The sequence below is a fragment of the Lepus europaeus genome, chromosome 19, assembly GCF_033115175.1.
Source record: "Lepus europaeus isolate LE1 chromosome 19, mLepTim1.pri, whole genome shotgun sequence".
In the NCBI taxonomy this organism is placed as follows: Eukaryota; Metazoa; Chordata; class Mammalia; order Lagomorpha; family Leporidae; genus Lepus; species Lepus europaeus.
The window spans coordinates 11790821-11814777 of NC_084845.1; the positions used below are offsets into that span (position 1 = coordinate 11790821).

Genomic DNA, 23957 nt, shown 5'->3' on the forward strand with positions numbered 1-23957 from the left:
TGCACCCGCAAGGGAGACCAGGAGAAGCACCTGGCTCCTGGCTTCGGATCAGCACAATGCGCCGGCTGCAGCGGCCATTGGAGGGTGAACCAGCGGCAAAAAGGAAGACCTTTCTCTCTGTCTCTCTCTCTCTCACTATCCACTCTGCCTGTCAAAAAAAAAAAAAAAAAAAAGACGGGGCGGACTAGGCGTCCGGGCCGGGCCCTGGAGCTGCAGGCCGAGACGTGGGGAAGCAGGCGGAGGCGAGAGGTACAAAATAGGTGAGTTTTTTTTAATTGAAAACTATAAAAGGGATGGGGCACGTGAAGGGGACGGCGGGCTGGGTGCAGCCCGGGGCACGCTGGCGGGGAGGCGGCCCAGGGCCTCTCACACAGGGAGTGCGCAGGCACGGCCCGGCAGGCCTTGGAGCCCGGGGCTCAGGCGCGGGGCCGCGCGGGCGCGCAGTGGTGCGGCTGGTGCGTGGGCGCGAAGCCCGGGCGGCAGACGCAGCGGAAGGAGCCGTCGGTGTTGACGCAGCGCGCGTTGACGCAGAGCGGGGACGCCGCCGCGGCCTCGTCGCACTCGTTGATGTCTGGGGAGGGGGTAGAAGCCGTGCTGCTGCGAGCTCGGTCAGGTGGCTCGGCCTCTCTGTGCCCTACCCCCCTCCTTTCGTGAGCCGGGTCCTCTGTCACCAGGCTTTCGTTAGAAAACTAATACGTATGAGGTCAGCAGCAGTAGATGCTTAGCCTATCCCCGACGTCGCTTTGAGCGCGTTGTGTGCGTGAACTTGTTTGTATTATCTGATAACCGCATGAGCCAGGCACTGTGTGACCGTCTTACGCACGCGCAGGCCGAGGCTCTCGGCACGGGACAGCCCCTCTCTCCTTGCCTGGTGTCGCCCACAAGCCCGCAGCCTGCCGGGTGGCTCCCAGGCCCGCCCTCTTTCTCGACTTTGTTTTCAAAGCTGACTCTGCACAGGCCCGCCCGGGCAGCCCCTGGGCCCCGAGCACCGTGCCCCCAGCCAAACCCAGTTCCCAGGCCCGGAGGCAGGGACCTGGAGCCCGGGAGCCCGGGGGCTGGGCTGACCTGACGTCTGTGGGTTCTCACACAGGCCTGGCTGGTGTCGTGGAGCAGGGCTAGCAATGCTCACAACAGCTCCGCGCGATGGGCTCTGGGACTGGACACAGGCCAGTGTCCAGGGTCACTCGGTAAATTGCTGGACTGAGCCTAGGGCTCTGCTACGCCCCCAGAGTTCCGGGTCGTACCCTCTCGGCTGCACTTGCGTCCAAACCAGGCAGGTAGGAGGCCTGTTCTCACCGCGGATGGGAAGGCAGGCTTCCCGGAGTGCGCGGAACAGGCCTCCCCACCCCTCTGGCTCCCAGGCCCCGCCCCCGGCCAAGCCCCGCCTTCCTGCACCCTGGCTCCGCCTTCACCCGGCAAGCCCCGCCCCGCGGCAGCGGAGGAGCCGAGCCCCTCACCGACGCAGGCCATGCGGGTGATGTCCAGGCGGTAGCCATCGAAGCAGTTGCAGGTGAAGCCCTCGGGGACCCGCACACAGCGGCCGTGGTCGCAGCCGTCCAGGATCCCGCACTCCTCCTCCTCCAGGCCTTCGTAGGGCTCCTCCAGGGCGCCTGCGGGGACCGTGGGGCCCGTTCATCCCTTGCGCCTCTTGGGCTAACCCGCCCACCCTGCCCGGCCCCTGCCCGGGTCTGTCTCCCCCCCCCCCTCCCCCCCCCGTGGTAGGGCCCAGCTCCCGCGGTGGTCTCCGTGCCTGCCCGCCCCAGCCTCCGGCGTTCGGCCGCGGTGCTCACCCGTGTAGCCACCACCTTCAGGCGACTCCTCGGGCTCCGGGAAGGAGCCGCGGGTGTCTCGGGACCGGTAGGGCCAGCCGGCACGCGGGCCAGAGCGCGCAGGAGCCTCCGGTTCTCTGTAGCGGCCCCCGTCGTCCTCGAAGTCGGGCACGTCGAAGGGCGGAGCCCCGTACGGGGCCTCCCGGCGCGCGAAGGGCCCCGGGGGCGGCGGGTAGGGGTCGTAGGGCAGCACGGGTGGCGGGTACAACTCAGGCCCGTACGGCAGGCCCTGGTAGGGTGGACCTAAGTCTGGCCCATACTCATAGGGGAGCCCGAAGCCACCCGGCCGAGGCGGGCCGTAGGCAGGCGGCCGCAGCACGTTGCACAGGGCCTCGAAGTCGTCTGTGGAGAGGCCAGGAGAACACTCAGCCCCCAGAAAGAGGTGGGTGGGGGTGGGGTGGGGTGGGGGACTGCAAGGGGCAGCCAGGTCAGGGGACCGAGGACCCAGGCTGGGATTCAGAGGCCCCGGGGGAGCCAGGCTGGGTCCTACAGACATGCGAGGTGGGTGTTCTGTGGGCCCAGTGCCTGCCAGGGGGCTGTGGGCCTGGGACTGGGCTTACTGGCGCTCAGTTCCCAAGGGTAGAGGGGTGGGGGTCTCGGGGGTTTTCAGAGCTTAAACGTGGGTCCCGGGAGCCCTGTGGGGAGGTCTCGGGCGCCTGATTTAGCGCCTGCGGCAGTGGCCCTTGTTGCTCCGGGCCAGGACGCCCGAGGTCCCAGGTCCCAGCAAGGACACCTCATGGGCTGAGTCTCCGAATTTTCCAGACCAGGAGTTGAGGGCACAGGGAACCAGACCCCAGGGGCCCATGGGGCGGGGACCAGGGGCTCTGCCAAGCTGGGCCCTGGGGTCTCCATGGCTCAGGCTGACCAGTCTTTGGGATGTGGCTTTGGGGACAGAGATTAGACTTGGAGGAGGTCCTGAGAGCGGGGCGGGCTGGAGCCTGCGGGGCGTGGCCTCTGCAAGGGGCTGGGGCTGACAGTACCTGAGTCCTGGGCGGGGCAGAAGGCACAGTCCATGCCCCAGGCCTCGCCGTAGAGGCAGCAGCACTCGGTGTAGGTGGCCTGGCGATCCAGCCGCGGGCGGCTGCACACGAGGTCGGGCCCCACCTCCTGCCAGCACACTCCCAGGTTGTCATCTGCGGCAGACACCGGGCGTCAGGGCGGCCGAGCAGCCCAGCCACCTCCGCCTGGCCACGGGTCCCAGAAGTCCGGGGAGGGATGTGGCGGCAGGCTTCTGGACTGAGGACAAGGCTTGTCGGGGGCACGGGGCTGTGGGACAGGAGTCTGGGCGGGAGACGTTCCACCCAAGTCTGGCCTCTGGAGGGCCGGGTGACCTTGGACAGACAGGGGCCCCGGGGACGTGGCCCGCGCGGGGGGGGGGGGGGGGTGGCGGTTACCCAGGCTCTGGCTCTCGTTGGAGACACAGCGGCGCCGCGAGCCGTCCAGCACCAGTGGGGGCTCGCACGTGCAGTGGTAAGAGCCCACGGTGTTGACGCAGCGGCCGCCCTCGCACGCCGGCTCCTCATCGGCGCACTCGTCGTTATCTGCAGGGGCGCAGAGGGGTGGGTGAGGAGCAGCCCGTCCCCTGCCACCCCCTCCCCGCGTTTCCTCCCAGCGCGGCGACAGCGTGATGGATTGAGTCTAGACTCCAGGAAGGACTTCCGGTCCAGCGAGGAGCTGGCTCCGCGCGGCGGGGTGGGGGCGCGCGTACCGACGCACTCCAGCCGCTGTGCGTGGTAGTAATAGCCGTTGCTGCAGTAACACGAATAGCCCGGGGCCGTGTTCACACACACGCCGCTCTTGCACACCTGGTCTCGGAAGAGCTGGCATTCGTCCACGTCTGCGGGAAGGGTGGAGAGGGATGGGAACTGGCCGGACTGGGGGGGGGTGTGTGTGCCTTGGCGGCTAAGTCGGGGAGGTGGAGGTGAGCAAAGATGGAGACAGCAGAGAGAACAAGAGACCGAGGCAGAGCTGGGCCCCGGGGGCGCAAGGTCGGGGGGAGGGTGCTGAAGTCTGGCCTCACCTCTCCGGAGGCTCGGGTCTCCGCTGGGCGCCAGGTAGCCCCGACCATGTGGGCACAACGACTGGTACTCGGCTGCACAGGGAGAGCAGGCTGAGTCCGACCCCCGCCCCCCCCCCCCCCCCCCCCCCCCCCCCCCCGCAAGCCCATGCCCAGCATGCCCACGTCCTGTCCCGGACGCTCCAGGCCCTCAGCCCGTGGCCCACCACGACCCTTTCTCCCGGGCACCGCGCCCCCCTGACTCTCCGGCAGCCCCCAGCCCTCAGCCCGTGCCCACCGGTCTCGGTGCTGGGGCACTGCTGGATGCGGCAGCCGCTGCCCCAGCCCTCGCCCACGGTACAGCAGCACTCCTGCCACGTCACGTTCCTGGCCAGGATGTTGTCACACGCGTCCGGAGCCGCTGTGTCAAAGTAGCACTCACGGCGCCCGCTGCCGGCGGGGCCCTGCCTGGGAATGCTGGGCCGGCGCGGCGGGGCCGGCGGGGGTGGCCTGGCCTGCACGCTGGGGCTCTCTGGGTGCTGCGCGCCGGGGAACGTGCCTACGGAGACAGGGGGCTTTAGTCTCGCTGGGCGGGGCCCGCAGGCCCCCACGTCTCAGGTGGTGAGGCAGACCCCACGGTCGGGCGCCCACCCACACTTCCGCTGCAGCCCATGGTGGCCGAGAGCAGTTTCCCGGTCCTGCTGCAGGCTTCCCCGGATCCTCACATCCAGCTTGTTTGAATTGGTTCAGAGGCTTCCTCCCCAACCTAGCTCCACCTGGACACACCCTGCCCACCAGGACAGCCCCACAGCTTGCTCCCACATGCCTCCTCCTGTCCCGTGGCCACTGCCTGGGCCCTGCCCCAGCCTCCTCCCTAGACGCCTCCCTGGCGCCTTCCAGGCCTGGTTATAGGGGCTGGCGTTACAGGGTTAAGTCACCACTTGTGACGCCGGCCTCCCATATGGGCGCCAGTTCGAGTCCCGGCAGCTCCCTGCGAATGCCCCTGGGAAGCAGCAGAAGATGGCCCACGTGCTCGGGTCCCTGCCACTCACGGGGGAGACACGGATGGAGTTCCAGGCTCCTAGCTTTGGCCTGGCCCAACCCTCTCTCCCTCTCCCCCCCCCCCCATCCCTGTCACTTCTCTGCCTTTCAAATAAATAAATATTTAAAAACCTTGATTATCCACCTTTCCTGCTCAAAACCGTCCCGGGGCCACAGTGCCCTGGGGAAGAGTCTGTCTCCGCCTCCAGCCTTGTTTCTGCCCATCCCTGGCTGAGTGCTGTAACTCAGGCCGCGGTGAGCTCATCCCTGCTCCTCTGGCACACCAGGGGCGCCTCGGCCTGGGCCGTGTTCCCGCACACACCAGGGGCGCCTCGGCCTGGGCCATGTTCCCGCACACGCCAGGGGCGCCTCGGCCTGGGCCATGTTCCTGCACACACCAGGGGCGCCTTGGCCCAGGCTATGTTTCTGCACACGCCAGGGGCCGCCCCTGTGCCAGGCCTCGGCCCGGGCCGTGTTCCCACACACACTGTGCCTGGTGCGTTTCTCCTCGTCCACTCCCACAGGAATTCCTCCCTAACCTCTTCCGAGGCTGGGCCAGGCACCACCTCCAAAATCCCCTGGGCTTTCCCTCGCACCCCTCTGGCCAGCGCTTCCTCCTCTCCAGCCCTGATTTCTCTGGGTCGTCGCCCCCTGGTGATGCCTCTCTCTGCTCCATCGGACTGTGAATTCTTTGAGGACAAAGTGGCCTTTCCTGGCTACCGCCCAGAGTAGGACCTGAACACGGTGGACGTCCTGTGAAGCACTCTGGTGGAGCCGCCGCCAGGACAGAGTCCTCCCACCCACATTAACCCATGTGTTCTGAAGTTTTTTGTTGCTGTAAACAGCATTTCACTGATGGCAGCTGTCCACATCACCAGTAGCCATCAGTTAAATCGATATACCAGTCTCACCAGCAGAAGTCCTTGGTGGAACACAGCGTCCCGTCATGGGGTCAAACTCCTCGGGGCTGGTGGGGCAGACACAGAGGAAGGAGCCTTCAACGTTTTCACACAGGGCAGCTCCACACACCCCCTGCAGGGTTTCACACTCATTCACATCTGTGAGCAGGGAACAACAGGGGAGAGGGAGTCGTTACAGTCTGAGCAGGACTTGTCCCCCGGGCTCAGGCAGCGGTTCCGGGTCTGGGTCTGCGTCTTCCTGTTGACGGCTGATGGGACCCCCGTTTTGGCCTCGGAGAGGGGGGCCTGGCAGGAGGTCCGTGGGTCACTGGGGTGAGCCCTCAGAGCGTGGTTCTCACCAGAGGGGTGAGGGTTTGAATCTAGGTTCTGGCTGGCTGTTCTCTCTGCTTCCTGCCTATCCATAGGGGCCCATTTAGGGAGTGAACCAGTGGATGGATGATTGTGTGTGTGTGTGTCTCCCTCTCTCTTTGTAAGTCTGCCTTTCAAATAATAAAAATACACCTTAGAAACAAAAGCCAAGGGGCCAGCACTATGGCATAACAGGCAAAAGCCACCATCTGCAGTGCCAGCATCCCATATGGGCATTGGTTCGAGTCCCGGCTGCTCCACTTCTGGTCCAGCTCCCTACTGATGGCCTGGGAAAGCAGCGGAAGATAGCTCCTGTCCGTGGGCCCCTGCACTTGCATGGAAGACCAGGAGAAAGCTCCTGGCTCCTGCCTTCGGATCGGCGCAGCTCCGGCCATTGTGGCCAAATGGGGAGAGAACCGGCAGATGGAAGACCTCTCTGCTTCTCTCTCTGAGTAACTCTGACTTTCAAATAAATAAATAAATCTTTTCAAAAAGATTAATATGCTTCATACATTTCAGTCGTTTTCTTTTTTTTTAATATTTTTTTTTGACAGGCAGAGTGAATAGTGAGAGAGAGAGACAGAGAGAAAGGTCTTCCTTTTTGCCGTTGGTTCACCCTCCAATAGCCGCTGCGGCCGGTGCATCGTGCTGATCCGAAGCCAGGAGCCAGGTGCTTCTCCTGGTCTCCCATGCGGGTGCAGGGCCCAAGCACTTGGGCCATCCTCCACTGCCTTCCCGGGCCATAGCAGAGAGCTGACCTGGAAGAGGGGCAACCGGGATAGAATCCGGCACCCCCACCGGGACTAGAACCCGGTGTGCCGGCGCCGCAAGGCGGAGGATTAGCCTGTTAAGCCACGGCGCTGGCCTTTTTAATATATATATATATATTTTTTTTTTGACAGGCAGAGTGGATAGTGAGAGAGAGAGACAGAGAGAAAGGTCTTCCTTTTTGCCGTTGGTTCACCCCCCAATGGCCGCTGCGGCCGGCACATCTCGCTGATCCGAAGCCAGGAACCAGGTGCTTCTCCTGGTCTCCCAGGCGGGTGCAAGGCCCAAGCACTTGGGCCATCCTCCACTGCCTTCCCAGGGCCACAGCAGAGAGCTGGCCTGGAAGAGGGGCAACCGGGATAGAATCCGGCGCCCCAACCGGGACTAGAACCCGGTGTGCCGGCGCTGCAAGGCGGAGGATTAGCCTGTTAAGCCACAGCACCGGCCTCAGTCGTCTTCTTTAAAACACAAAAAATACAATCTGAGACTGCTGTCACCACTAACAGAGCTCTAATACGGAGGTGATCTTATGTGCCGCGGGTAAATCCCACAACCCCCAAGCTCACAGAGAGGGCCTGACCAACCTCTGCCCCTGCCCCCGGAGCCCCTTACCCACGCAGTGACGCCGGTCCCGCGCCCCCTCGTAGCCCTGGTCACAGAGGCACTGGAAGGAGCCAGGCAGGTTCTGGCACACGGCGTGGGCACCGCAGAAGGACTGGTTCCGGCACTCGTCCACGTCTGTAAACCCCAGGCAGCCCGTTCATTGCCCTACCTTCTCCCCCTCCCCGCCCCTCCCGGGAGCCCCGGACACCCACCCTGGCAGCCGCCCCCTGGCGCGGGCTGGTAGCCAGGGTCGCAGGCCGGGGTGCAGCGGTAGGAGCCGGGCGTGTTCTCACAGCGCTGGGCTCCACAGATGGCCGGGCCGTACTCCTGGCACTCATCCACGTCTGCAGGGGAGAGGAGGGGCGCCGCTGCCGACCGCCGCCCCCTAGAGGGCAAACTCCACAACGGCAGGTGTTCGCGGGCTCCCTCCTCCTGGCGTCCCCCAGCACAGCGCCCGGCACGGGGCAGCTGCCCCCAGATGACTTGCCCAATGAATCTTGCATCCTCCCCTAACCCCAGCCTGTCAGCTCCACAGCGCTGTGGGTTTTGACTCATTTCCTTTGCGCCTTCGGGGCCCGGCACACAGTAGGTGCTTAATGAATTCTTGTGGAGGTAATGAATGCGATCTCGCAGTCAATTTTGTCGCGTGTTCCACCCAGCGCTGTCCACACACACACACACACACACACACACCCTAGCCCCCAGATCCACTGTTACTCTGCTGAGGACGGCGGGCGAGGGGGGCAAGAGGGAGACCTGGGAAATGAGAAGAGTGGGCAGGAGGCGGGTCTGAAGGCAGAGCAGAGACAGGAAGGGGCGGGCCTGGGGACCAGGAGAGGGACAGTCAGGAGAGAGAAGTGGAAGGCCTAGTTTTGATAGTTAGGGCAGCACTTGGAGAGACTTCCATCTCCTGGTGGGAAAGCGCGGGCTCAGGGTGGCCGGGGCTGGGTCTCCCGGGAGGGGCAGCCAGGAGCTGAATGAGTGCTGCAGGGTGAGGCGAGGGAGGGTCCACACCGATTAGGAAGAGAACAGTGTAACCAGGACTCGGCTGCCACTGGCCCCCTGGACGTCCCAAGGGAGCATGGTGACCCGGGGTCCTGGCTGGGGGCTCTCTTATGGGCAGGCACCCCCGGAGGCACCAGGAGCCGGGGGAGCCGTTTGGAGGCCTTTACCTTAGCCCGAGTCTGCGCCAGGCCCCCATGGTGGGAGCTGGGGCTGGGGGGTCTCACCGTCACAGGTGCCCTCGGGGCCCGCGTGGTAGCCAGGATCGCAGTCCTGGACACAGCGGTAGGAGCCGGGGGAGTTCTCACAGCGCTGAGCCCCGCACAGGGCTGGGCCTCGCTCATGACATTCGTCCACGTCTGAGGAAGGAAGCAGGGCGGTCAGATGGGGGAGGCCGGGAGGGGCCAGAGAGTCAGAAGGAAGAGGCTAGGCGAGCAGAGGAGATGCGGAGGCCGAGGGCAGAGGCAGCGGGGAGCCGAGGTGCGAGGCGGAGCCGGGAGGGGGCGGCGGCGGCGGCACCCCTCACCCAGGCAGGAGGCCAGGTCCGGGCCGGCGCGGTAGCCCGGCGGGCAGGTGCACTCGAAGGAGCCGTCGGTGTTGGTGCAGACGCCGCTCTGGCAGAGGTCCTCCTCGCTGCACTCGTCCACGTCTGTGGGATGAAGCGTCCGACACGCCACGCTCCCGACCGCATCTCTCCCTGCCTGCCCCGCCCCGCCTTAGGCTCCTCCCCTCAGACTCCGCCCCACATGCCCCGCCCACCGGTGCCTGGCGACCCCGTTCCACCCCCTTCTCCTCCTCGCGCCTTTCCCTGATGTGAGCCCCTGCGTTCTGGGCCCAGGCCCAGCCTAGGTACGGACCAAGGCAGGAAGCCCCGCGGGGTCCCGGTCGGTAGCCCGGGGCACAGGTGCAGGCGAAGGAGCCGTCGGTGTTGAGGCACTCGCCGTGGGGGAAGCAAAAGTCGCCCTCCAGACACTCGTTTATGTCTAGAAATGTGAGAGATGGGGGTGCTGGGCTGCCGGGCCACCAAGCCCCGCCCCCAATGCCCGGCGCCTGAGCATCTCCCACAGCTCCTCGGTGTCACCTCTTTCTCCCCAGCTTGGCTTTGCCCAGGCTCTCCCGCCAGTGCCCAAGCTGCCCACCTGCGCAGGGCCCCGGCCGGCCCGGCGGCTCCCGGTAGCCCGGTGCGCAGCTGCAGTGGAAGGAGCCTTCAGTGTTGGTGCAGTGGCCGTGGGGACCGCAGGGGGCGCCCGAGCTGCACTCGTCCACATCTGTGGGAGCAGGGTGGGTTTCAGAGCGGGTCCAAGCAAGGGCCGCACCAGGTGCGTCCCCTCGGAGAAGTGGGGTGTGCGGTGGTGATAGGAAGTGTCCTGGGCCGGAGAGGGGCTGAGGGTTTTGGGGAGAGGTGGACAGACCAAGGCTCCGCAGTCCCTGGGTGGTGACTGGGAATCCTGCAGAACTGCCTGGGTTTCCAGGGATTCCCTGTGCCAGGATCCTGGGGTGCGGGGAAGGGATTCCCGACTGGGAAGGGTCAGAAATGAATGGGGTTAAGGGCTGGGTCTTTAACCAGGATGCCTGGGTGGGATTCCGCAGAATCAAGGGTCACAGACAATACCCAGCATCAGAGACCAGCTAGGGTCGGAGGTTCCAGTCTGGTCCAGAATTCTGCCACAAACCAGGGGTCAGGCTCAGGAGTCAGGAGCTCAGGGAAGGAATTCTAAGAAGGGTCAGGGCAGGGAGCCAGGATGAACGGTCCCACTGTCAGAGTTGCTGGGGTTGTAGACAAGGTCAAATGCCACAGTCAAGGGTCGCATTCAGGTCCAGGGGACAGTCAGGGTCATGACCACTAGCAGGGTTGTATGCGAGGTTACCATCAGGGGTCATGGCTAGGGTCAAATGTGATTCAAGGCGCAAGTCCATGGGTCACACAGTTGGTCCTCAGGGCCTGGGTCTCGTCTGGGGTCTCAGTCAGGTTCTGGGGGCTGTGGTCCAGTTAAGGGGACTGAGGCCTAGGGCAGGAGGTTACGGGCCAGGTTGGGGTTGTGACCCAGGTCAGGGTCAGGATCCGTATCAGGGCAACTCGGATCAGGCCAAGGTCACAGCCAAGGCCTGGTCTTACCAGTGCACCTGCCACGGTGCAGGTGGTGGCCAGCAGGGCAGGCCCTGCACTGGAAGGAGCCAGGCGAGTTCACACACTCCTGCCCTGGACACGCCAGGTGGTTCTCACACTCGTCCACGTCTGGGGAGCAGGGGACAGGGTGGCCTTGAAGGAGCAGCCCTGCGGCCCCTCACCTGTCCACGGTCCTCCCTCCCTCCCCGGCCTCACCCTCGCACTCGGAGCCTGCGGCGTTGGGTTGGAAGCCCGTGGGGCAGACGCACTGGAAGCTGCCTTCGGTGTTCTCGCATCGACCGTAGGCGCAGGGTGAGGGGCTGCGGGCACACTCGTCCACATCTGGGGCAGAGGCGACCCCCCAGGCTGAGGAAGAGGCCTGGGCCTCTGCCCACTGCCACCACCAGCCCCTGCCACCTGCCAGACCTGGGCCAGCCCCTTGGACTTTGCCCGGGCTGCTCCCTCCTCTCAGAGAGGCCCCTTCCTCTTCCCCCCCTTAACAGCCCTCTCACTGCTATAGTGCGGCTGTGCCCCCTCTCCTCGGGGTCCCCACAGAACAAGGTCAGCACTCAGAGAGGGAGGAGACATGGGGGGCACTGTCTTGTTTTGGAGAAAAGGAAAAGACTGGCGTGAGACCCTTGCCACCCGCACCCCGGCGCCCGCCCCCACGGATGGTGGTGGTGGAGCAGGCTTGGGCTCAGCACCCTCACCCTGGCAGGGGGCTCCGGGGCCGCGGGATCGGAAGCCCGCGGGGCAGGCACAGTGGTAGGAGCCAGCCGTGTTGTCACAGCGGCCCGGCCCACAGGGCGGCGGCTCCTGGGCACACTCGTCCACGTCTTCCTCGCACGCCGAGCCCCGGAAGCCAGCCGGGCAAACACAGCGGAACGAGCCGGGCAGGTTCTCGCAGGCCCCGCGGCCACACAGGCCCGGGCTCTGGGTGCAGTCGTCCACATCTGCGGCGGCAAGGAGCTGGGGTCACTGCCCCTCGTCCCACTGGCCCTCGTGCCTCCCTGCCGTCCTCCCACCTGTGCAGCTCTCCAGCTCGGGCACCCCTAGGGCCGGCTCCTGGGGCCATCCCCACCCCTCCTCACTCTGCGCCTCCATCCTCCATCACTCAGCCTCTCCCTTCGGCCTTTCCACCCCCAGGTCACTCTCTGAAGCCATCAGAACCTGGCCTCTGTGCCCCATGAGTCGGCCTCCCTTGTCGGGCGTCTCAGTCTCTCCAGCCCCATCCCCTTCCCCACTGCTCCTCCACACCCTCACCCTGGCAGCTGGCTCCGTGCGGGGCCGCCTGGTACCCGGCAGGGCACACGCACAGAAAGCTGCCTGGTGTGTTCTCGCAGCGCCCGTGGTCACACGGCGGTGGCACGCGGCGGCATTCGTCCACGTCTGTTGGCACAGACCAGGCGGCTGGGACTGGAGTGGACAGCCCCCGGGGAGACGACGCTGGGGCAGGCCCAGCTTGGGCCCGGGCCAGAGTGGGCGGGGAACCAGGGAGGTGGGTGGGTCTTGGAGTGGGCTGGCTTAAGGTGAAGGCGGGGCTTGAGCTAGGAGTACAGGGTAAAGGCTGGGAACCGGATCAGGACCCACAGGGTGAGGGGGGCTGCGAGGGGGCAAACTGGGGCAGGGGAGGGCAGGGCAAGGGCAGGAAGGGCCGCTCTGGGGCCCCTGGCAAAGAGAAGGCAGGAGCGAGGCTAGAGACGGAAGGTGCAGTGTGGGGCCTGGGCTCTGGTGTGGTAGGGACGGAATCCTGGTGGTGGTCAGAGATTGGTTCCAGAAGTTGTAGGACACAGGAGCTAGTCCGGGACAGGACAGGGCAGGACTCAGAGGGAGAGGGGACAGCAGTGGGCCAGGGCCCAGCCCTTGGGATCGCCAGCTCCGAGGGCGGGCCATGATGGGGCTGGCAGCCCCTGGAGAGGCGTGGGAGGTCAGAGCAGGATCTGGAGGGAGAGCAGGAGCAAGACCCAAGCTGGGGTGAGCGTGGAGCTGGCTGGGTGGATTTCTCACCCAGGCACTCCGCAGCCTGCGGGCCAGCTCGGAAGCCGGGGCCGCACACGCAGCGGAAGCTGCCAGGCGTGTTCTCACAGCGCCCAGGAGTGCAAGGTGGGGGCACGCGGCGGCATTCGTCCACATCTGCGGAGGGCACGGAGGGGCCTGGTCACCAGGAGGCGGGGCGCACGCCTGCCCCGACCACCCCCTCCGCCTGGCTCACCCAAGCATCGGGTGCCCTGGGGGCTGAGCCGGAAACCCGAGTCACAGGCGCAGGAGTAGCCATTGGGCCTGGGTATGCAGCGTCCTGGGCCACAGACCTGGGGGTTGCGCTGACACACGCCCAAGGAAGGACCTGGGGGGGGGGGGTCCAGTCAATCAGAGTTCCCCCACCTTTTAATTCTCTGCCATTTTCATCCCAGTACAGCCATCACAGCCCCTGGGCCTGGAACCCCTTCATCCATGTCCCATGTCCCCTCCCCAAACTCCGCCTTCCAGCCCCTCTCCCTCAGCTTTGTCGCAGAACGTGCGCATCACGGCCTCTGTGTGAATCCTCTGTGCCACCCAATGCCCAATGACTTGCTCAGCTGACAGAGAATCTGAACCCAGCTCCCACTCCAGCTCCTGAGTTAGCCACCACCAACCGCGTCCCACCTGCGCCTTATTCCTCCATCTGTGACATCACTTGTTCGGTCCCAGGATCTCCACCCAGAGTCCTACATGCAGTGCCCCCCGCAGTTCTCCCTACTGTACCTGGGTCGGGAAGCTCAGGACCGCCCCAGGCAGGGATGCTGGGCAGGGGACGCTCAGGGCCGGGCTGGGGCTCGGGCCGGGGCTCAGGCCGGGGCTCGGGCCGGGGCTCTGGGCGATGAGTGGGCAGAAGGCCTGGTGAGGAAGGGGTACTGGCTAGTGGAGACCTGGGTTTGGGTGTCCCCATGCCTCTCTCTCCTCCTTTGCCTCCATCCTCAATCCCTCGAGGATGACACCCCCTCTGCCAGAGGTCAGCTCACCTGTGTGTGGCCGAGAGGTGGCCAGTGGGGCACGTGGCTGGCTGACGGACACTCGAGGTGGCTCCTGGCTCAGGGGTCTGGTGTTGTAGCGTAGGTCAGAGGCTGAGTAGTGGTAGCCTGGGCCAGCTGGGCAGATCTCCCGGAAACCCTCTGGGAATAGGCGAGGGAGTGGGCCAGGGAGACGAGGGTGAGGGCCCCAGTCGAGCAGGGCTTGGCCGACGCTGGGATGGGGTGGTGACCTTCCCAAAGATAGACCATCCCAGAAGCTAAAAGCAGGACCGCCCTTTTGAGGTGGTCGCAGGGACTGAGATTGAAAACAGGGACTGGGGGCAGGAGCTATGGCGTAGTGGGTTAGGTCGCTGCCTGCAGTGCTGGCATCCTATATGGGCACCAGTTCGAGACCCAGCTGCTCCACTTCTGATCCAGCTCTCTGCTACAGCTTGAGAAAGCAGTAGGCCCAAGTCCTTTTTCCTGCACCCGTGTGGGAGATCCAGAAAGAGCTCCTGGCTCCTGGCTTTGGATCAGCACAACTCTGGCCAAGGCGGCCGATTGGGCAGTGAACCAGAGGATGGAAGACCTCTCTCTCTCTCTCTGCCTCTCCTTCTCTTTCTGTGTAACTCTTTCAAATAAATAAATATATATATATATATTTTTTAAAAAAAGAGGGACTGATCTGGAACACAGGAAACTGTGGGGTTCGCTGTAGGTAGAAGCTGGAGTGCCAGGGAGGGGTCTGGGGGCAGGGGTCATTCTGGACTGGGGTCTAAGCTGAACGCAGAGGGTGGCTCAGGAGCTGGGGACTTGATCAAAGCTGGGGCTGTGGCGGAGTGACAGCCCAACTCCTGCCTGTCTCAGGCTGGGTGGCTGAGGATGGAGGCGGGGCCTGGGCCGAGTCTACTTTAACGTGGGAAGGTCCGGGAGGCTGGGGCATGGCCAAGGGCAGAGCCTGGCTTGAGGGTCAGGAGGCGGGGCCTAGGCCGTGCCTCCAGCTCACCTGAGCCGAAGGGCGGGCAGAGCTGGCAGCCCCGGCCCCAGGCCTTGCCCACGCGGCTACAGCAGCAGATCTGTTTGGTGATGTTGCGCAGAATGGGCAGCGAGCAGCCGCCGTCGCGAAGCACGCGGAAGCAGGGCCCCTTCGCCTCCGAGATCACGTGTTGGGCTGGGGGAGGGGAGGGGATTCTTCAGGGCGGGGTGGGGAGTGCGTGAGAGCGGAGGGGTCTGGGGGGTGAGGGAACCGCCCCGGGCTGGGGGAGCTGAGGGCTCTGAGGAGGGTGTGGGCGGAGGGGCGGGGTCTGAGGAGTGACTGACAGATTCGGAAAGGAGTTAGGGTGCGGCAAGGCCTAGGTCGAGGGGCGCGGGGAGATTTCGGGGTCTGAGGAGCTCCTGAGTGGGAGTCTTTGGCCCCAGAGTCCGAGGGTGGAGGAGGAGCCGCGACATCCCGGGAGCGTCGGGAGAGGAAAGGCCGCAGGTGCTCTGGCTGCGGTCTGAGAGGGCGGGGTGGGAGCCAGCGCGGGGCCCTCCCCGCGGCTCACAAATGCAGCTGCTGCGGGAGGAATCCAGCAAGAAGCCGTCGGGGCACACGCACGTGTACCCGCCGCGCGTGTTCGCGCACTCCCCGTGCTGGCAGCGCCCGCCCGTCGCGCACTCGTCCACGTCTGCGGAGGGTTGAGGTCACAGCGGAGTCGGACCCTCGGGCCCCGCCATCCCCGCCCCTCAGAGCCGAGCCCGCCCACCCCCCAAGTCACCTTCGCAGGACCCATTAACTCTTTCAAAGCCAGGGGGACACGGCCCATCGGGGGCGCCCATTCGGCGGGAGTTCCCTGTGAAGAGAGGAGAGAGGTGGGCCGGGGACAGGCGGGCTGCACTGCTGGGCGCGGCTGGCGTGCGCTACACAGGGGGTCCGGGAAGGCGGCTAGGAGGCCCCAGAAGAGCGGGGGTGGCGCCGAGAGCAGAGGGATCACAGTCAGAGAAGAGATCGGGGAGGGCAGATTTAGACCGGAAGTGATCCTCACAGCGCGGTGAGCGCGGCTGGAGGTCGCGAACCGGATTTTATCCATGCACTGAGCAGGAGGAGCGACAAGATTCTTACGCCACCCCGGTCGCCATGCACCTGGGGACGCGTCGGGGCTTACCCAGGTGCTCCGAGCACGGCTGACAGTCGTGGACGCCCCAGGCCGCGCCGTCCCCTCGGCAGCAGACCTCCTGCGTCCGGAGCCCGGGCAGCGGGGACGCGCACTGTGGGGAAGTTGCGTGAGCGCGCCCCCGCTTGGAGGCTCGCTCAGGGCCCCTCCCCACCCGCCTCTTCTCACTTCGCCTCCGCGCAGCTCCCGAAAACAGTAACCGTAGCCGGAGGCGTCCGAGTAGCCGTCCTCGCGCGGCGCGCTCTGTGCCAACACCGTGTAGGGCGCCGCCGCCTCCGCCCGCGCCGCCGCCTCCGCCCGCGCCACTGCCTCGGCGTCCGCCTCCTCCCAAGGGCCGGACACACGCTCCACCTGGTGCACCACCACCGACGCCTCCTGCGGGTGCTCCACGTGGACGCTCACCATGGACGCCACGCCTGGCGGGAGGCACAGGCGCGCAAGGGGAGGTCTACGTAGGCTCTTAGGGTTGGGACTACAACTGGGGGGGGGGGGGGGCCGAGCAGGGACAGGCGGGAAGATTGGGGTCGGAGGAACAGTGCGGTGGCTGACAGGGGTCGGAAGGCTGGCCACACCCCCCTCACCGTGCTCGTCGTCACGGTGGTTGGCCAGCGGCATGGTGTACACGGAGCGCATGAGGCCAGGCATGGCCGGAGCCGGGGGCCGGGCGCCCGAGGAGTGCAATTGGCAGAACTTGCCCGCGAAGTCCGGGGGGCAGAGACAGCGGTCAGGCTTCACGCACACACCGCCGTTGTGACAGATCAAAGGACACAGGACTGGGCAAAGGAAGGGGGCAAGCGAGGCCACTCAGGGTCGACAGCACACCTGGGCTGGTAACCCTGCAGCCAGCGCACCCGAGCTATTTCAATCTTCCCAGTATTAGAACTGCGTCCCCTCAATGTATCGTCATTTCGAAATCGCTCCACCGCGCCTTCGGCCATCTGCACCGGCCGGGTCCGGTCATTCAGCCGTCCGCGGTGGACAGATTCTTCCAGCTCTACATTCGCCTGTCGCCGGCTCTCGGAGCCCGCTGCGCCCCAGCCACGCCCACTCCAGCTCCGCCCTAGCGCCCAGCCCCGCCCAGCCCATCGCCCGGCGGGGTCCTTCGCTGTCTCCGCCCCTCCGAACTATCGCCGGTCCCTTCCCTTGCCTCCGACCGCGTTTTGGCCCCTCCTGGGCACAGCTCCCCACTTCCAAGTCTGCCTGCTCAGCTTGCTGTGCCCGCCCACACTTCCTCCAGCCCGGTCCGCGCCGCTCCAGCTCCGCCCCCTGGCCATGCGCGCCCCTGGCCCCGCCCACCCGAGCGTCTAACCTGCAGCTCTGGCCCCGTCCCCTCCCTCTCCTCGCGCCGATTCGCCCCGGCTCGCTCGCACGCGCGCCCCTCACCGCGCGGCGTCCCCGCCCACCTCCCGCGTCCCAGCTCTGCCCTCCCGCCTCCGGTAGCACCGGGGAGGGGCCACAGGCGGGAGCGCGCCTCCTCTCCCCTCTGCGCGCCTTCGCTGGGCCACCGGCCACCTCTGGGCGGGGCACTGCCAGCTGTGCGGCGGGGTAAACAAAGAGGGGGTGCGGCGGGGGCAGGGCGGCGGCTCCGCATTCCCGACCCTTGGGGAGCCCGGGTCCGCCGAGCCGAAGGAGGCCGGACGCGACTTTCGAGGGCACCCCCTCCCTTTCTCCCCCGAGACGGCCGAGAACAGCTGGAGACAGCTGTGCGGCGGGGAGGGAGGGGCCGGCGGCTGGAGCCATGCGGGGAGGCGCGTCTGGGGAGAGGGAGGCACAGGGGAGCCACCTCAGCTGAGAGGGGGTCGGAGGTCCGGAGCCCTGGGAGGAGGCCGGCTGCAGGGCAGTCCTCGGGGCTCAAGGACTGCTTGAGGCTTCTGGGGGAGGAGAGGGGACCTAGCTCAGAGGCAGAGGCTGTCCTGCACAGCGGTCACCTCACACAGGATTCTGGAGCCTCCTAGGGGTACCGAGAAAACAGAGATGAAGTCCTGAGCCCTTAAGAGCCTTCACTGACCGGGACCCTGGGATGCCATGGACCCGCCCACCTCCCCACCCAGCTCGGGGACCAGGTGCCCATATCTTCTGATTAGCGGCCTCCCGTAGGGGGCACAGCCTCAGCAGTCCCCTGGTGGGTCCAGACCAGCTGCGAAGTTCCCTGAAGACGGATGGGATGGGAGGCGCAGGAGGTGGAGAGACAGGAGTCAGGAACTCCCCCAGGGGACTGGGGTGGGCTCAGGGGGAAGGAGCGTGTGGGAGCCCTTGGGGGGGCAGGGGTCACTGTACAGGGCTTGAAATCTGGGTTTGCTCCTGGGTGCGTGTATTGCCAAGGGCAATACTACAGGGGTCTCTGGAGAGGGGCCCAGTTGGCCACGGTATCTCAGAGGCCTGGGAGGGAACCCGTGTCTGGAGTCTGCTGACAGGGTGGGGAGGGGGCTCCGGGTCTGGGGGGGGGGGAGACTGCAGGGTCAGACCAGGCCTCCAGGGTGCTCTGGTGGGGTCCTGAATTGAGTGGTGGAGCCTGGGTCCGGCTTAAGGAGGACTCCAGATGCCACACTGGGAAGCCAGCTTGGTCTGGGTACACTTCCCAGCCTCCAAGGGGATGTCTCTGCCCTTTCTTGGCCTGAGTGCAGGCCCCCAGCTCAGCTCCCTGAGGGCGCCCACACCCGGGGCTGGCGGCTGGACGACATGGCCAACTCCACGCCCCACACCCCTGCGAGTCGGAGAGCTGAGGACATCGGGGTCCCGCCGAGGTCAGCCCCCCTTCACATGCCCCTTCTTGTGCCTCCAGGGGCTTGGCACCCGCCTGGGCACGGCGCCTGGCACGGGTGCGTTGGGGCCCGGCGGGGAGGGAGTAAAGGAAGGAGGGAGGAAGGGGAGGAGAGAGGGAGTGGCAACGGGCGGGGCGCAGGCGGGAGATGAGCTCACGCCGACCGGGGCTGGGCTGGCTGGGGGCCAGGCTGGGCGAGTTCTCGGCGCCAGGGGCCCCCTCTTTCCACTCTGAAGGGCCTGAGGGGTTGGGGGCAGGGAGGCCCCAGGCCCTGGAGAGCCTGTGCACCCCTGCACTCTGGGACAGCAGGTGGCTCGCCCTCTGCACCTCACCTGAACCCCAGAGCTCCCCATCCCTGGGGAGGGACAGTGTGCACACTCCTGTTTCCTCCACCCCCAGGGGGCGCCCCTTCCCTCGGGCCTCCTATCTGGAGGTCTCCGCACGTGGGAGCCTTGCAAGGCAGGTCCTGCGGAGACACCCCACCCCCATCTGTGGGCCTTTCCCCTCTCAGCTCTACCAATCCACCTTCCTCAGCGCGATCGCCCTCCTCACAGGCAACCCCGTAGTGGACTCCTAACCCACCCCCCCAACCCAAGACGCGGGGACTCAGCCCCCCGAGACCCGGAAGCTCCCCCTTGATCCCTGGGGACGCCTTCCCCAAAGTTCCTAGGTCCCTGAATTCTGAGATCCTCACTTTGACTCAAAGACATGAGAGCCGGCCCCAATCCCCTCGCGTGGGACATCACAGGTCCCCGAGAACACTCATTACAAAATCGGGACCCTCAGGAACCAGCCCCCCCAAAGCCAGGAATTTGGGGTCCCTTTCATTAAATAGCCCGGGGATTCCCAGCACTAGCGCATATGGAATATGGGCTCCCTCTCCCAGGAGGATTGTCTCCCCCCATCCTTGGGGACCCTCCCCCCACCCCTCCCTCAGGACCACCACCCCGCACTCACAGGCGCGGAAGCCGGGTCCCCCCGGGGCCGCCCCGCCGGGCGCGCCGCTGTCCACGCTGGTGGCGTTGCGGGGCGCGCAGGTCGGGGTACAGCGGGAGCCGGTGGGCCCATGGATGCAGCGCAGGCCGCACACGGCCGGGGTGAAACGCACGCGGAGTCGCTCTCGGGGCCGCCCCAGCCCGGGCTGCGGCCCGAGCTGCGCCAACAGCACCAATAGCGACACCCAGAGCAGCCGCGCGCCGCCCGCCATGGCTGCAGCGCCGCGCTCCGCCGCGCCGCCGCCCCAGCCCGCCCGAGGGGCCCGGCCGCGCCCGCCCGCCCGCCCGCGGGGGAGGGCGGCCGCGCCCCCGCTCAGGCCCCCCCTCCCCACCACTCCCTCCCGGGCGGCCGCGCGGGGGCGCGTGGGGCTGGGCGCTTAGCCAGAGGCGCGAAGGCTGGGCGCTAGACTCGCAGCGGGGAGGGGGCGCTCCTCCGGCCCCCACCCGCTCACCAACAAGTGGATGGGGCCCGCAGGGGAGCGGCGGGGAAGGGAACAGGTGGGGGGCGGGCGAGTTTCCCCCCGGACCGAGCTGAATCCATAAAAGGGGAGTGGGGGGGGGGAGCTGAAGACTGACCCTCCGCTAGGCACAGAGAAGGGGGTCTCAGGCAGCGGGATCATCGGGGCACATCTGGGTAGCCAGGTGGCGCATCAGGGGGACAGAAGGGCCGGTGCACCTGGGCACAGGAAGGAATTAGGGGGTCTGGATCCGGGGCGGGAGACATTTAAAGATGCAGCCACATCCGGCCAGGACCCCCCACACCTGGTGGAAGTCAGAGTGGATCCGGGGAAGTGATGGATGGAGGCTGTGGGCGGGGGTCCTCACATCTGGGCCGGCCCACATCTGGAAGACTTTAGGGTAGACGGGACCCATGTGGGCTGAAGGCCACAGCAGGGGGGCACTTCTGAGGGTGGCTGAGACCAGGAGGTGTTCTAGGCTGGGGTTCCGGAACTGGAGAGAGAGGACGATGGGGGCAGGGCCGGGGCGGGGGGGGGGTGTGTGGAAGGGAGGTCTTTGGCCCCCAGCCGCACCGCAATCTTGCGCCCTTAGTGCCCGGGCAGGCGCCAACCCGCACAATCGCTTTTGTTGTCTGAGCTGGTTGGGCCGAGCTCCGCTGGGCCGCGGGAGCCCGGACGCCTGGCTTCCCGGCCCCACCCCCGCGGGTCAGCGCCTCAGGTCCTGTCCCGGGCTCACCTCGTGCGGCCGGACGCCGGGGTCCCAAGAGGTGGCCGCGTCCTGAGGGAGGGGGGTGAGCTACGATGGGGGACGGGGAGGCGGCGGCTGGAGCGTGGGAACCAGACGGCTTTATCTGGCCGGAACCCCCCCTGGCCTGCGGGGCGGAGGAAGGGCGGATGTTCTTACCCCGGGCCCGGCCGGCGGGGGCGCGCTGTGGGGGCCTCCTTCTCAGCAGTGCCCGGCCCCCCGGCCCTCGGGGCCGCCGGCGCCGCAGCAGAGCTCGGGCCTCCTGAAGCCTGGGTGGGAGGGGCGGAGAAGCGGCTGTCACCAGGGCTGAGCTGACGGTGCCCCTACCCCAAGGGCGCCTGGCCCACCCTCCCAAACCGTGTGCGGGGACCAAGCTTGAAGTGTTCTTTAGAAGTCTGGAGAGAAACAGACTGTGGGAGATGAGGAAGGAAGGGAGAGAGGGAGAAGAGAGGTGAGATTGGAGGCAGCCACAGGCACGGAGAGGCCATCTGAGGAGGGCGGGCGCAGGTAGCTATAGAGAAACAGATGGAGATGGAAAAAACAATACAAAGAAGGACATGGAGACAGACAGACAGGGTGAGGGGAGGGAGAGAGGGGGAGAGGGGGAAGGGAGGGGGAGAGAGAGAGAGAGAGAGATGGAGACTGGCAGGGAAAAGACCCAGAACCAGAGATACAGGCTGGCAGTTGAAGGGCCACGGGCAAGGGGGAGGTGTGGCGGAAATGGCCCAGAAGCTGGGAGTTCCTGGGGCGGGGGAGCCGGTGGCGGAGGGATTGTGCACTCACGTCAGTGGCTGCCAGTTGAGGGACACCTGTTTCTTGCTCACACGGGGGCTGGGGCTGGGGCTGGGGCTGGGCACTGGGGTCCCTGGGGTCAGGCACTGCTGTGAGCCTGTGCACTTTTCAGGCCCACAGCTTTGAACCCTGCAGGAGGCTTGGGGAACAGCCAGGGACTAAGTGGGGAAGAAGGGGACCAAGTCCCTCTCCCATCAAGCGCACCCAGCTCTCCAGCTGGGACAGGGCTGGGGAAGAGCCCGGAACTCATCCCGCCCCCCCTCCAGGGGGGGAACACACCTCGGGTGCAGCGGCTCCTTCTAGGTGTCTGACCCGGACAACAGCGACAAGCAGCCACGCTGTAACAAATGGGAGGGTGGAATTCACTTGGCCCCTGGCTTGGCAGCGGGGAGGGGAAACCAAGACGCAGCTTCAGGGAGCTTGGAATAGATATGTAACTCGAGGCACTGCTCTCAGTTTTCCCATCTGTACAATGGGATGCAAATTGACTTTGATTCCCCAGGGACAAAGGCCACAGGCATCTCACTTTCACGTATCTTATGAACTAGGTTTGCAGTAAGGTTTTAGTGGAAAAGATATGGTAATTTTTTTTTTAAAGAGCCGATTCTTATTTAAAAAAAAAAAAAAAGATTTCGAAGTGCATTTCCAAGCCGGACAGTCCAGGAATCTAAAACTCCACCCTCCCACACGTCCCTATCCCGGACTCGGCTGCCATCCCAAGTCTGGCCGGCAGGTGGCGCCACTTCCACAGGCGTCAGCTCCCGGGAAGGGAGGTCTCCCCTCTGCAAGTCCAGCAGGGTGCTGAGGTGGAAGGGGATACCAGGAGCCACGGTCCAGGACTGAGAACCCCTAAGCCTGATTACGAGCCCATTACTGCCCTTCTATGCTGTGTGTCCTGCAGCCAGCGTCTTCTGGTCTTTGGGCCTCAGTTTCCCGCCTGACCGGGAGGCAGGGGTCGTGCTGGCAGATACCTCCGCGCGCAGAGGGTCCGGGCGGCCGAGTCGCCAGCGCCAGCGCCAGCGCAAGTGCGGCGCCACCCAGGGGCCCCCCAGACAAGTCCATTATCCCCAGGCTAAGGGGGGACAAAGGACGAGGGCGCGCGCTCGGGCTCTCCGCGAACGGCGCTGGAGGATGCTGAGCGCCGGTCCCGCGGCGTGCGCGCCCCCTCTGCACCGGTGGGGCCGCGGAGCGAGGAGGCCGCCCGGGGGGGAGCCTCCGAGACCCCCGCTCCGGCCGTCCTCCTCCCGCCCTTCCTCCGGGTTAACCCCTTCCCGGCCCCGCCCCCGGCGCGGCTCGGGTTACTAAACGCATTCGCAGAGACCGAGGCGGGAGCGCAGCCCAGGGCCTTTGTAACGCGGCGCGGGGCCGCAGGCGGGGTGGGGGCGCGAGGGGTGGCTGCGGCCCCCCCAGTCTATCGGAAAGCCGGGGCCTCTGGCCGCGAAATCACTGGGATCCCATTCAGTCCTGGAGTCCCGTTCTAGCATTCCCGGCTCGGCGAAAGCGCTCACCCTCACACACCACACACTCAGACACACACACACACTCGCCGCAGGACCCTCCAGCCTCAGCCCAGAGTCCACGTCTTCTCGCCTAACCGAAAACCGCCAAGACCCCTTCTAATTAACCCAGCTCCAAACTCCAGAAAACCAGGACCTCCCAGTCCCCCCAAGTCCCTGCAGAACTTCCCAAGACCTTTTCTTTGGGGCACCTAAGAAACTTGGGGAGCCCCATCCTAGCCAGAGGGGCTCCACCCAATTACCCATGCTCATACAAACTGGGGGATCGGCCCCCAAGCAAACCCCAGGACTCCCGGAGCCTGACCCATCTCCACCACCCCGAGGGGCTCCTCCTCTCAGTCTACACACTCCCTGTATTCTGACCCCTACAAAGTAGGGGCCCCCATTCATCCAAGAGCCCTGGCTATTTCTTCCCCACCTCGGGGCAGTGGGTTCCGATTCCCCAAGTCCTGGGCCTCCGGGACCACCGGACTTGTTAGGCGAAGGGGACACGAGGAGGAAGGGGTGCGGCGGGGCTTACCCGGCCGGGCGTCCCGGGATCGCCGCGACCTCGACGGCCGGGCCAGGGCTGGCGGCGGAGGCGGCAGCGGCTGCGGCTGCGAGCAGCGGCGGCAGCAGCAGCAGCGCCAGCAGCAGGGGCCGGCGGCCGCGGGGGCCCGGCCGCCGCATCGTGTCGGGCGCGGAGTCGCGCTCCGGGCGGGCCGTCTGTCCAGCGGGTCCGGCTCGCGCGCCCCGCCCCCGCCCCAGGCCAGCTCACTTTCTCCACTGTCCGGGCCGCGGGCTGCGAACTTCCCGCCAATCAGAGCCCGGCGTCGCCAGCGCTCCCGGCGCGGCCAATCGGGAGGCGGCAGGGGAGGGGCGAGGCGGACAGGTGTCGGGCGGGGGGCGTTGGGGCCTGGAGGTCCCCGCGCGGAGGGGAGAAGCCGGAGTCCCCC

General features: G+C 66.2%; 1 protein-coding gene across 4 annotated transcripts; it reads right to left on the reverse strand.

The window, feature by feature from the left end:
* Positions 1-250: 250 nt before the first annotated feature.
* LTBP4 (latent transforming growth factor beta binding protein 4) lies at positions 251-23691 on the reverse strand. Of its 4 annotated transcripts, none has more exons than XM_062175877.1 (33): positions 23543-23691; positions 21785-21843; positions 21497-21644; positions 20873-20982; positions 16336-16527; positions 15923-16170; positions 15746-15848; positions 15359-15433; positions 15146-15268; positions 14608-14772; positions 13614-13763; positions 13357-13488; positions 12827-12958; positions 12622-12747; positions 11878-12003; positions 11325-11567; positions 10831-10956; positions 10624-10743; positions 9647-9775; positions 9365-9490; positions 9034-9156; positions 8735-8866; positions 7718-7849; positions 7515-7640; positions 5781-5924; positions 4124-4384; positions 3850-3921; positions 3538-3666; positions 3224-3370; positions 2810-2962; positions 1791-2171; positions 1458-1610; positions 251-571 (listed from the first exon to the last, which is right to left on the reverse strand). In XM_062175877.1, exons 1-33 carry the CDS (start codon positions 23689-23691, stop codon positions 417-419), a joined length of 4890 nt encoding a protein of 1629 aa, XP_062031861.1. In that variant the 3' UTR covers positions 251-416. The 4 variants fall into 4 exon arrangements, with proteins under 4 accessions (XP_062031861.1, XP_062031860.1, XP_062031862.1 ...); XM_062175876.1 differs by having other exon boundaries at positions 5778-5924; XM_062175878.1 differs by lacking the exon at positions 10624-10743 and having other exon boundaries at positions 5778-5924.
* Positions 23692-23957: the final 266 nt, after the last annotated feature.

Coding starts and splice junctions, on each gene's coding strand:
- LTBP4 (XM_062175876.1), bottom strand. CDS start 23,691: ATGCGGCGGCCGGGCCCCCGCGGCCGCCGGCCCCTGCTGCTGGCGCTG. Junction 20,983..21,496: donor CTCAACTGGCAGCCACTGAC/GTGAGTGCACAA, acceptor CCTCCCACCCAG/GCTTCAGGAGGCCCGAGCTC. Junction 16,171..16,335: donor CCACCGTGACGACGAGCACG/GTGAGGGGGGTG, acceptor GCCTCCCGCCAG/GCGTGGCGTCCATGGTGAGC.